Source organism: Dreissena polymorpha, chromosome 13, assembly GCF_020536995.1.
Source record: "Dreissena polymorpha isolate Duluth1 chromosome 13, UMN_Dpol_1.0, whole genome shotgun sequence".
Taxonomy (NCBI): Eukaryota; Metazoa; Mollusca; class Bivalvia; order Myida; family Dreissenidae; genus Dreissena; species Dreissena polymorpha.
This window is the reverse complement of record NC_068367.1, coordinates 5,173,846-5,187,850: the sequence shown is the minus strand read 5'-3', so window position 1 is coordinate 5,187,850 and position 14,005 is coordinate 5,173,846. Positions and strand designations below refer to the sequence as shown.

General features: G+C 37.8%; 1 protein-coding gene across 1 annotated transcript in view; it reads right to left on the bottom strand.

Annotated features, from left to right (window-relative positions):
• Positions 1-1,284: 1,284 nt before the first annotated feature.
• LOC127855425 (sperm-associated antigen 1-like) overlaps positions 1,285-14,005 on the bottom strand; it is a 37,635-nt gene continuing 24,914 nt past the window's right edge. Inside the window, exons 18-22 of the mRNA XM_052390969.1 lie at positions 13,122-13,281; positions 11,965-12,345; positions 9,523-9,597; positions 7,815-7,910; positions 1,285-6,050 (exon numbers count right to left, since the gene is read on the bottom strand). Of these exons, the coding sequence (XP_052246929.1) occupies positions 5,956-6,050; positions 7,815-7,910; positions 9,523-9,597; positions 11,965-12,345; positions 13,122-13,281 (807 nt within the window). The 3' untranslated portion in view covers positions 1,285-5,955. The remainder of the gene's footprint in view (positions 6,051-7,814; positions 7,911-9,522; positions 9,598-11,964; positions 12,346-13,121; positions 13,282-14,005) is intronic.

Sequence of the window (14,005 nt, the reverse complement as noted above, 5' to 3'; positions counted from 1 at the left end):
GACTGTTTGTTGTGTTCATATGAAGCCTCTATGTATCCCCAATCAGTTATGTGATCTCTTCTTCCTGTCAGTCACTATCATTGGAGTGGAAAGCGTTGTACTGTCATTATTCGCACTTTGGCCCAGTGCAACTGTCTTCAGCGATGGTTTAATTTTCCACTTTTCCTAGTTGTAGAAGACTTGCTATCCAAGGAATAAGAGCAACTCCTGCCCTCGCTTTTACTGTCTTTGTGTTTGTTCTCATACCTCTTAATCTCCAGGAGAAATGACTGATACTTGTCTGTCCTCTATCCTGCAACCTGTCCAATTTGGGAATCCTTGTCAGCAGTTTACATGCCAGCTGGCATCCTCTCCTGGTCATAGCGGCACTCAAACCACAAGACCGCATGCAGTAATCAGCCTTGTGTTCTGTGATCTGACAGCAGGAATATTGACAGTGTCATGTCATACAGTAGAAGATTCAAGGACATTTGATGCACATCAAGTTAAGGAATCAGCTAGGTGTTAAAAGTTATTTAATCTGACAGCAGGAATATTGACAGCGTCATGTCATACAGTTGAAGATTCAATGACATTTAATGCACACCAAGTTAAGGAATCGGCCAAGTGTTAGGTTATGTAATCTGAAAGCAGGAATATTGACAGCGTCTTGTCGTACAGTAGAAGTTTCAAGGACATTTAATGCACATCAAGTTAAGGAATCGGCTATAAGTATTAGGTTCTGTGATCTGACAGCAGGAATATTGACTGTGTCTTGTCATACAGTAGAAGACTTTGTTACTAAAGGATAATAAAGGCACATTATTATAAATAAGAGGCAAATAGTGCCAATTGTTGTTTTATGCCTCCTTTTGTGACGCAAATTGCATGTGCTTTGCCAGGGTAACAGTGGGCCCTTTGATATCAATATTGGAAATGTATTCTCAAAACTCCAAGGTGGGTAAGCTTGTACAGATTGCCACTCATGATTTATAGATAGTACCCATTATTTGTGTTGTGTTCTGAGAAAACTGGGCTTAATGCATGTGTGTAAAGTGTCGTCCCAGATTAGCCTGTGCAGTCAAAAAGGCTAATCAGGGATGACACTTTCTGCCTTAATTGGATTTTTGCTAAGAGATTTCATTTAAACAAAAAATGTCATAAAAGCGGAAAGTGTCGTCCCTGATTAGCCTGTCTTAACTACACAGGCTAATCTGGGACGACACTTGACGCAAATGCATTACGCCCAGTTTTCTCAGAACACAACACTTTTTTTTCAAACTAAAAGAAAGTAACAAGAAGCAGTAAGTTTCAGTTTTTACTCCAATATTGTTATACAACAGAAACATCCAAACATCATAGATCACTTAAGCATTTGTTTCCACCCATCATACAAATATGATATGCACCATTTTGGTAACAGTCAAATACATAGGTCATAAATACTAATGCATCCCAATGACTTGCCTTATTGCGCTTCGCTCTTTAATCTTCAACCATACAATAATGTGGTCTATAAAAAAAGATTTATTTTTCAAAAGCAAATACAAACAATTAGATTTCATAGCAAACAATGTTATGTTATACATACAAATTAAATTTCACATGCATGTTTCAAATTGCATAATACAAAAACTTGATGGTCAAATTTAAGTAAAACTTTTTATTAATAAAAATGTGTTTAAATCAATTATCTTAAATCTTGTTCTATAGAGAATAGCATGTCTTTGGTATGACTTGAATAAAACTCTGAACATAAATTTGGTAATACATGTATTCCTATTTATATAATTTGTCATGTTATTAAGAAAAACATATGAACACAACACAGAACTTTCATTCAAATCAAACTTAAAGCAAACACCTTTAGAGCATTTATTGCCACACATGATAAAAGTGATGATTAACAACATACTCAGTGTATGCATGCACTTGAAAAAATGACACCTAAATGTGATGACACTGATTCATAAACCCAATAATAAATAAGCTTCAATATGGGAAACGGGGGTTAAATGCATGCATGTAAATTATTGTCCCAGATTAGCCTGCGCAGTTCCCACAGGCTAATCAGCCTTGTCCTTTTTATTGTATTTTTCTTGAAGAGGAAGTCTCCTCTTAGCAAAAAAAGTTTAAGGCGGAAAGTATCATCCCTTATTAGCCTGTGTGGACTTCACAGGCTGACCTGGGAGGACATAATGCACATGCATAAAAACTAGTTTTCCCACAGTGACTTCAAATATCAATATTAACATTACCAAGATACAGTGTATTTTGTCATCAACAAAGAACTTTTACAGATAAATTTAATCTTAAATAATTATTTAATTAACAATTATAATTTTGTGTCAAAACAAAAATACTGCGCCTTTCATGAATTATGATTTAACTATATCTGACTAAATCTTTTGATGAAAAAATAACATAATACAGTTTTGTATTTAACACCTTCAAAATAATAGAAAATGAAGTGCCTCTCCCACACAACAATTGCATTAAATGTTATTGTATCCATTAACAAAAATCACAACATATGCAAATACAATAATAGCACAATAAACTAAGCACTGAACACAAATATGCGTGCAATTTATCATTGGTTTTGACAGCATTGATTAGCAACATAATATGGATATACAGTTGGTGTATGAATGTGCAAAATGTATCAAGTAAGAAGTATTCTTTATGAGAATAACACTTGTTTTCATGTTTCCTGGGGTGTGTTTTGAAATATGCATGTTCAACAAAGGGCAATAAGTCTGAAAATATCGAGTTGTGGTCCTTGTTCATAGCACTTCTCACTGTCCTTTATGTACCACAGTCTATGCTTTATTTATTCATTTGAATTCTAATGAGCAGTGTTCTGTGAAAACTGGTCTTAATACATGTACGTAAAGTGTTGTCCCAGATGAGCCTGTGCAGACTGCACAGGCCAACACAATGAGACACTTTCCACCTAAGAAGAGACTTCCTTAAAACAATAAGAACCAGACAAGCTGAAAGTGTCGTCCCTGATAAGCATGTGTGGACTGCACAGACTAATCTTGAAAATCACTACCCACATGCATTAAGCCAAGTTTTCAGAGAGCGTGGTTCTATTGTTGAGCACTATATAGGAGTGGGTGGATCAGGGAATCAATATATACAGTCAAAACCCAATGGCTCAAACTCTGCAACAGAAGTTCGAGCCATCCAGAATTCGAGCCATCCGATTTCTAATAGATTTTTGTTTATGAATATTTTCACCTCCAGTTGAAGAGTACACATTTTGCTTAAACTCTGTATTACTTCGTAAAACTTTCTGCTTTTGAATTAATAAGAACCAAATAAATACTCTTATACTTTATGTACCAATATTTATTTCATTTAATGTCATCTTTTACTAAAATCAATTAACAATGTAGTTGATGACATATTTGCAACCAGTGCCTTTCATCTAGCTGTCCTAAGGCTAATCAATTAACAGTTTATGCGACCCGAAGCGAGTTCAAGCCGTCTGAACAAAAGAATGTGTGAAACTTGTGACCGGGACTGTGAAAACAGTTCGAGCCATCCGATAATTTGAGCCTCGTGAATTCAAGCCATCCAGCAACATTTTATATGAATATATAGCAATAAAAAATCAGTGTGTTGATGATCAACAGTTCGAGCCATCGGAAATTCGAGGCAGGCTAGTTCGAGCCATCGGGTTTCGGACTGTAGTATATTCCACTTTTGGTTGTCAAAAAAGCACAAACAAAACACCAAATATGCAACAGAAAGAACAAGAAACCGTCAGAGACGGGTGATGCTCCCCAAAGGTTTTTTTGGTCACAATATTGCACTATATATTCAGATAAAAGGAAACGTCTTGAGGGCACAGTAGGTGGAGGGACAAGAACTTATTTTATAGAAAATTTCAAAGGGCCATAACTCTGTGAAAAATCATCCGACCAAATCCCGCTGATAATATGCACATCCCCTCTTGATAGTGAAGCTTCCCATAAAGTTTCATTGAATTCCGGTCATTAGTTGCTGAGAAATAGCCCGGACAAAAATTGTGCACGGACGGACAGACGAAGCGGCAACTATATGCTCCCCCCAAAATAAATTTTGGGGGAGCATAAAAAAGATTAAGGTTGATTAAACCATGATAATTGCATAATAATGCCAAGATAATTTAAAGCAAGATCAAACTTCATTTAAAACAGTAGCTTAAATCATTTTTAATGTTATCCTTTGCAAATATTATTAAACAAATGCTAATCAATAAAATATAATGAAATGATTTTAATTTGTTCATGAAACTCTTTAAATTACCATTAAATAGTATAACTGACAAATATACATCATGCAGGATATGGCCATATGAAATCTCATACAAGTACGCAGCCTGTTGCATCACGCAGGATATTGCCACATGAAATCTCATACATGTACGCAGGCTGTTACATCATGCAGGATATGGCCACATGAAATCTCATACATGTACGCAGCCTGTTACATCACACAGGATATGGCCACATGAAATCTCATACATGTACGCAGCCTGTTACATCACACAGGATATGGCCACATGAAATCTCATACATGTACGCAGCCTGTAACATCATGCAGGATATGGCCACATGAAATCTCATACATGTACGCAGCCTGTTACATCATGCAGGAGATGGCCACATGAAATCTCATACATGTACGTAGCCTGTTACATCATGCAGGATATGGCCACATGAAATCTCATACATGTACGCAGCCTGTTACATCATGCAGGATATGGCCACATGAAATCTCATACATGTACGCAGCCTGTTACATTATGCAGGATATGGCCACATAAAATCTCATACAAGTACGCAGCCTGTAACATCATGCAGGATATGGCCACATGAAATCTCATACAAGTACGCAGCCTGTTACATCATGCAGGATATGGCCACATGAAATCTCATACATGTACACAGCCTGTTACATCATGCAGGATATGGCCACATGAAATCTCATACATGTACGCAGCCTGTTACATCTTGCAGGATATGGCCACATGAAATCTCATACATGTACGCAGCCTGTAACATCATGCAGGATATGGCCACATGAAATCTCATACATGTACGCAGCCTGTAACATCATGCAGGATATGGCCACATGAAATCTCATACATGTACGCAGCCTGTTACATCATGCAGGATATGGCCACATGAAATCTCATACATGTACGCAGCCTGTTACATCATGCAGGATATGGCCACATGAAATCTCATACATGTACGTAGCCTGTTACATCACACAGGATATGGCCACATGAAATCTCGTACATGTACGCAGCCTGTTACATCATGCAGAATATGGCCACATGAAATCTCATACATGTACGCAGCCTGTTCAGGAGCTATCCTGTCCACTATAAAGTGAGTCACACTCTGAGAAAACTGGGCATAATGCATGTGCGTAAAGTGTTGTCCCAGATAAGCCTGTGCAGTCAGCACAGGCTAATCAGGGACGACACTTTTCGCTTTTATATAGTCATATTTCATTTAAATGAAGTCTCTTCTTAGCAAAAATCCAATTTAGGCGGAAAGTGTTGTCCCTGATTAGCCGGTGCAGACTGCACAGGTTAATCTGGGACGACACTTTTCGCACATGCATTATGCCCAGTTTTCTCAGAAAATGACTCAAGTCATCTTTGAGTAGCTCCAAACATGCAGGCTGTTCTGGAGCTACGCCAGTCACATATGGCAAAAGATCCATGTAAGCATGTCATAGGTCAACTCTTGTTTATTATACTGAGCTGAACTCTGGGAAAACAGGGCTTAATGCATGTGCAAAAAGTGCCATCCAAGATTAGCCTATGCAGTCCATTGAAGGCAGTCTTCGAAATGAAAATTCAGTCTAGGCGGAAAATGTAGTACTTGATTAGCCTGCGCATACTTTAAGACACTTAACGCACATGCATTAAGCCCAGTTTTACCAGATCGTTGCTCATACTAAAGTTCCTTAAACACCATATGCTGTCCTAAGGCTCGTTACATCAGATGCTGTAAACCCAGTGGCAGGTGACGTCTCCAAGTCAGTCAAAATGTGTCGTACAACTGAAATCACATGTGCATGTTTGTGTCATTAATGCAAAGTGAATTGATATGTGCCTCGTCCTGGGAAAACTGGGCTTAATGCATGTGCGTAAAGTGTCGTCCTATATTAGCCTAAGCATTCCAAACAAGCTAATCTGGGATGACACTTTCTGCTTTTATGGAATATTTTGTTTCAAGGGAGTCTTTTATAAATGAAAATCTAGTTAAGACGGAAAGTGTGGTCCCTGATTAGCCTGTGTGGACCGCTTAGGCTTATCTGGGACGACACTTTACGCACATGCATTAAGCCCTGTTTTCCCAGAATGAGGCTCAATTGAAACAAAACTATACACAAATATTTCTTGCATAACATTTGCATTTTCAAGCAATCAATTAAACAGAGAAAGTTTTAAATGTGTTAGTTAATAAGCTTTTTCTCAGTAAAATAGAAAGGCTTTATTTATAGCAATAAACTAGCTGAGAATCAAACAATTTCTACGAACCAAACGACATAATGCACATTTCAAACGACATAATGCACATTTCAAACGACATAATGCACATTTCAAACGACATAATGCACATTTCAAACGACATAATGCACATTTCAAACGACATAATGCACATTTCAAACGACATAATGCACATTTCAAACGACATAATGCACATTTCAAACGACATAATGCACATTTCAAACGACATAATGCACATTTCAAACGACATAATGCACATTTCAAACGACATAATGCACATTTCAAACGACATAATGCACATTTCAAACGACATAATGCACATTTCAAACGACATAATGCACATTTCAAACGACATAATGCACATTTCAAACGACATAATGCACATTTCAAACGACATAATGCACATTTCAAACGACATAATGCACATTTCAAACGACATAATGCACATTTCAAACATGAGGGTCAAGCATCTAAAATGGTTTCGATAAAACTAAGGGAAGTAACTCCACAGTTGAACATGCTGAAATATTATCAAATGATAAATGCATGCATCATTCACAGAACTTTGTCATCTTGATTAAGCACTTATAAAAGTAAGGATTGCTCGGTGAAAAGTCCTGGTTTACCAGAACGGGGCTAATATTATGTGATTTATCAAAAGAAAAACAGCAGTTTATTAAACAGGTTTATCTGTCAGCCTCTAGGTTCAAACACTCGACACAAAACACCTCACAGGTCAAGTTTTCAATTTTGGAGATCAGAGGCACAGTTTTGATAATTAGAACTGAAAACTGCTGTAAAGAATAGCTTTGAATAATCAAAAGCCGTAACTCTAGATTCATTATAGCAAACAGGATCCCAATTATTCTTAGACATTATAACCTTAACCCTGTGTACATACTTTGATGAAAATTTGACAAAAGCTGTAGCGATATTTTGAGAGATGAGACCGCTAAATATGACACTTCAAGGATCGTATCTCCACAAATATCTAGGGTGATTTGCCAAGGTCACATAGCCACAATATTTTGATTTTGAAGTTTGGTTGAGGACCTATGGAATTAGTAAGGAAATTGGAAACTGAAGATACTTCAAAGGTAATTAGGACAATTTAAGGGCAACAACACCACAATCTTCTGGGCAGTCCAAGCTTTGACAGCATCCCACAGCCAAGGTTTAATAAACTAGAGCAAAAAATGTTGCACATAGAGAGCTCAAACAAACTCACTGAGCAACCAAGAATACTTAACTAATAACGCTTGCTATCTGCGACAGAGACCAAGTGTAAACTGTGACCAAGTTTACCACATACCTGTTTTCTCGTTTTCTGACATGAACATACACACAGTTCCAAACCGCGGGACAGTGGATAAGTGCTTCAGAATGGCAAAACTCTCCTCCCTTTCATCTGAAAATAAAAACACGGTTTATATAGTGACCATCTTCACCAATCACAAAATGGGAAAACGGATTAAAATGTCCGTAAAAAGTTGTCCAAGATTAGCCTGTGCACTCCCCACAGGATAATCAGGGATGACAATCTCTGCTTTAATGACATTTGTTTATAAAAGGAAATCTCTTCTTAATTAAAATCAGCTTTTGTGCAGCAAGTGTCTTCCCTGATAAGCTGATCAGCCAGTGCAGACTGAACAGGTTTATTGGATGACACTACACACATGATTTTGAACCCCATTTTCCAACTGCAAGGCTCAAATGTAATTAACGTGGATGTATTGCATAAAATATTTGCCATTATACTCGCATATCAATTGTAAAAAAGTTTTTTTAAAGTTTGAAAAAACAACAACAAATGTTTAGATTTAAGCATTCTACAGGCTAAGAAAGAGTTAATGTAAAACAAAAATTATTTGTAGGACATTACTTTTTCTTTTAGGGGAAATTCCTCACAACCACGAAATCAAATGTCCAACAAAGGTTCAAGTTTACAGTTTTTTACATTTAAAAACTATCCAGGTATTTAACCCATTACCACTAAAATGCGTATTTTCACGCCTTTGTAGTCCCTTAAAAAATTTAGTTGAATTAAAGACCTTTCTTACTATTGATTCAAATTTTAGAGGCTTCATTTCCAACCCTTAGATACTGATGAGCAGCAAGCAGCATAAAACCTGAACAGACTGCGAGTTACTCTGGTTTTATGCTGTTTGCACATACCCATTTTCACTTTGCTTCTGATGGGAAATGGGTTAAGATAAGTATTTTAGGAATCCACGAAAGTCTATGACACTCAATCTACAGTAATTATAAATTAAACCATGGAATAGGGTAAACCAATCCCTGCACATCTAGGTAACCATTGATCTTAATCAACAATGCTAAAATATATGAGAATTATTTTTGTGAATACCGGGCTTAATGCACATGCATTAAGTGTAATCCCAGATTAGCCTAACCTGACAACACTTTACACACATGCATTAAGTGTCATCCCAGATTAGCCTAACCTGACGACACTTTACACACATGCATTAAGTGTCATCCCAGATTAGCCTAAGCTGACAACACTTTACACACATGCATTAAGTGTCATCCCAGATTAGCCTAACCTGACGACACTTTACACACATGCATTAAGTGTCATCCCAGATTAGCCTAAGCTGACAACACTTTACACACATGCATTAAGTGTAATCCCAGATTAGCCTAACCTGACAACACTTTACACACATGCATAAAGCCCAGTTTTCCCAGAGTGCGGCTGATAATAACAAAATTTGGGCCGTGCTCTGTGAAAAAGGTGTTTAATGCATGTGCGTAAAGTGTCGTCCCAGATTAGCCTGTTCAGTCTGCAGTCATGGACAACACTTTCCGTTTTTATGATTTTTTTGTTTCAGGAAATTCTCTTCTTAGATAAAATCCAATTTTGGCGGAAAGTGTCGTCCCTGATTAGCCTGTGCCGACTGCACAGGCTAATCTGGGATGACAATTTACTCATATGCATTAAACCCCTTTTTCACAGAGCACGGCCTATATGTATCCAACAGGGAATGAGTTTATACCATTTGGAAGAAAATGCTCGGCAACACATCTTGTTATCACTTTCAGCATTGAGTCGTCCAGTTTGTTGGAAATCACTGAAACACACAAAAATGAGAACATAGAAGCATGGCTACACACAGAAATGAGAACATAGAAGCATGGCTACACACAGAAATGAGAACATAGAAGCATGGCTACACACAGAAATGAGAACATAGAAGCATGGCTACACACAGAAATGAGAACATAGAAGCATGGCAACACACAGGAATGAGAACATAGAAGCATGGCTACACACAGAAATGAGAACATAGAAGCATGGCTACACACAGAAATGAGAACATAGAAGCATGGCTACACACAGAAATGAGAACATAGAAGCATGGCTACACACAGAAATGAGAACATAGAAGCATGGCTACACACAGAAATGAGAACATAGAAGCATGGCTACACACAGAAATGAGAACATAGAAGCATGGCTACACACAGAAATGAGAACATAGAAGCATGGCTACACACAGAAATGAGAACATAGAAGCATGGCTACACACAGAAATGAGAACATAGAAGCATGGCTATACACAGAAATGAGAACATAGAAGCATGGCTATACACAGAAATGAGAACATAGAAGCATGGCTACACACAGAAATGAGAACATAGAAGCATGGCTACACACAGAAATGAGAACATAGAAGCATGGCTACACAACTGTTGACATGATCCTTACAAGTTTTATATACATGTTGGTATCTGAGATTGAAAAATGAAGAGAAAAATCATTCTAGCGACAGCTTAAACAAGATGCGTTTGTGAAACACAATGTCCCCCTATATGACGTTTGACCTTGAAGGATGACCTTGACCCTTCACCACTCAAAATGTGCAGCTCCATGAGATACACATGCATTTCAAATATAAAATTGCTAGCTTCAATATTGCAGAAGTGACATTACATGAGCAATTTTGACCCATATATTTGACCTTGAAGGATGACCTCGACCTTGACCTTTCACCACTCAAAATGTGCAGCTCCATGAGATACACATGCTTGCCAAATATCAAGTTGCTATCTTCAATATTGCAAAAGTATTCATAAAATAAGCGATTTGGGCCACATATATTTGACCTTTGACCTTGAAGGATGACCTTGACCTTGACCTTTCACCACTCAAAATGTGCAGCTCCATGAGATACACATGCATGCCCAATATCAAGTTGCTATCTTCAAGATTGCAAAAGTATTAATAAAATAAGCGATTCGGGCCACATATATTTGACCTCTGACCTTGAAGGATGACCTTGACCTTGACCTTTCACCACTCAAAATGTGCAGCTCCATGAGATACACATGCATGCCAAATATCAAGTTGCTATCTTCAATATTGCAAAAGTATTCATAAAATGAGCGATTTTGGCCACATATATTTGACCTCTGACCTTGAAGGATGACCTTGATCTTGACTTTTAACCACTCAAAATGTGCAGCTCCACCAGATACACATGCATGCCAAATATCAAGTTGCTATATTCAATATAGCAAAAGTTATTGCAAAATGTTTAAGTTGGCGCAAACCAACCAACCAACAGACCAACCAACAGACCAACCAACAGACAGGGCAAAAACAATATGTCCCCCACTACTATAGTGGGGGACATAAAAACACTTTCTGCCTTTATGAAGAAAACAAATCTTGTTAAAGAAAAGTCTGTTATAAATGAAAATGCAGTCTAGGTGGAAAGTGTCGTCCCAGATCGGCCTGTGCATTCAGCCTGTTATCAGATCTGCCTGTGCATTCAGCCTGTTATCCCAAGAGTGCCTATATGTGCATTCAGCCTGTTATCCCAGAGTGCCTATATGTGCATTCAGCCTGTTATCCCAGAGTGCCTATATGTGCATTCAGCATGTTTTCCCAGAGTGCCTATATGTGCATTCAGCATGTTTTCCCAGAGTGCCTATATGTGCATTCAGCCTGTTATCCCAGAGTGCCTATATGTGCATTCAGCATGTTATCCCAGAGTGCCTATATGTGCATTCAGCATGTTATCCCAGAGTGCCTATACAATAAGATATCAAACAGTTTTTATAAGATAAGCAATGTTTTTTCACCATTTTGGGAAAGGGGCCTGGTCCCTTTGGATTGGGAAAATTTGCGGCGTTTTAAAATTGGGAAATAACTGTTGTTGTTGTTGTCCTAAAAATGCTTCAAAAGTGAGAATACACATGTTTTCAGTATTATATTTACTAAGGTTGAACTTATATGGATGGGAGTTGAACAAAATATTGAGATCTAAAACAATTTTTTTTTTGAAACCTTTAATTGGGAATGTTTAGCTCTTATTTGGGAAAAAATATACTTCTTTCCATTGGGAATGGGGCCGATAACCGGACCCAATTTTGAAGGAAAACAACACACCAATAAGTATATAAGTGAAAACAATATATAGTAAGATACCAACCAGTTTTTATATCAGCAGGGTTGATCTGCTTCAGGAGATCATAGTATGGCTGCACGGACTCAGCCTTCTTCAAGGCATTCCAGGCCGATATAAACTCATATGGCGTGGCTTTCTCCAACTTTGGAGCCGTCCTGGGAGCTGAAGGAAACCCTGTGGACGTTTCTTTTATCTTCGAAGATTTCTTGGCAGTTTTGCTGACAGGGACAGGCTTTGGCTCAGTTTTTGGTGGCTGTGACTGTGTCTTGCTGATTTGTTTTGGCTTTTCTTCTTTGCTGGGATCTGCAGCTGATTTCACTCCTGTTGCTTTTGTTTGGGATTTGTCAGGTTGTGATGATTGTTTCAATGTTTGTTTAGATGTTTGACAGGGTGGTTTTGCAGTTTCTGCAATAAATTATAACATATTTCAGCATAGCTCTGTGAAAAGTGGGTTAAATGCATGTGCATAAAGTATTTTCCAGATTAGCCTGCGCAGTTCTCACAGGCTAATCAGGAACAAAACTTTCCGCTTTTATGATATTTTTTGCTTCAATAATGTCTATTTTTAGCAAACATCAAGTTTAGGAGGAAAGTGTTGTACGTGATTAGCCTGTGCTGACTGCACAGGCTAATCTGGGACAACACTTTACACAAACGCATTAAACCCCCTTTTCACAGAGCAAGGCTCATTTACAGTTGAAATTACCAAGTTGTTGTTTATGACGTTCCTATGACTATGAGTGACTCGCAGTCTGTTCAGGTTTTATGCTGTATGCTGCTCATCAGTAACTTAGGGTAGGACTTGAAATCCTTTGAAACTTGAATCTTGTAAGAAAGGTCTTTAATATAACAAGACTTTTGCCTAGCAATATATGTCCCCTACCGGCTCCACTGTTGTCAGAATTTCTTTTTATTATTATTTTTTTATATTTGTTGCCATTCTAGACTTAGAAACAAAATGAAAAGACGTGCATAATCTCCATATTGCCATCGTACCATGTTTCAAATTTCATGAAAAAATATGAAGAACTTTTAAAGTTATCGCAGTATCCAGAAAAGTGTGACAGACTCACAGACAGACGCACCTAGCACAAACCATAAGTCCCCTCCGGTGAAACCGGTAGGGGACAATAATATCAAAATATGTATCAGAGCAGGTTAAATTATTTTAGTTCCCCTACCTTTACCAGCTGTCTGCCCTGACTCTTCATCGCTTTCTACTTCCTTTATCACAATGCGCTTTCGGGGCTTATTTTCAGCTGCCAAAGGCTTGGTTTCTTTTTCCAGATCTTCCTTCCTGTCTCGTAAATCTGATTTTTTATTTTTCATTTGCTGAAGCTCCTACAAAATGTATTGAATATTAAATTATAATGAGCTGTGTTCTAGGAAAACTGGGCTTAATGCATGTGCCTAAACTAGGTTTTCGCTTAGAAGAGACTTCATATAAACAGAAAATTCCATAAAAGCGTAGAGTGTTGTCCCTGATTAGTTTGTGCAGACTGCACTGGCTACCTTAATCTGGGACAACACTTTCCACACATATATAAAGGGACAACACTTTCCACACATATATAAAGACCAGTATTCCAAGAACAAGGATCTATTAAACAGAGTGTTCATTGTTAAGTGACTGAAAGTAACAAAAAACAGCAGCAACTAGAAATGTCTCTTTAATACATAATTATGTTCACACACAATTTAATATTTATTTTTATTTATAAATTAAAAGATAACAAGGCAGCCCAAAGGACAGCTATATCGCCTTCCTTGATCGGTGTGACCATAAAATGTGACCTTGAAATGGTTGGATTGCCAAACGTAATAAACATTCCATGCAAAATTTCGAGAAAATCCTTTTTTAGGGTGGAGGAGATATAGAACTGTCCTGAAAATAGAGGCTTAGACCTCTGATCACCAGATTGCGACCATAGCAAGATGTGAAGACGAAGGTGTAAAAAATCCCTGATTTGGTTGAGGGTCAAATACATATGGCTTTTATCAGGCCTTTACGGCTAAGTTGGCCTAGTGGCCACAGTGGATACCGTGTGAACCTAGCAATGGTGGG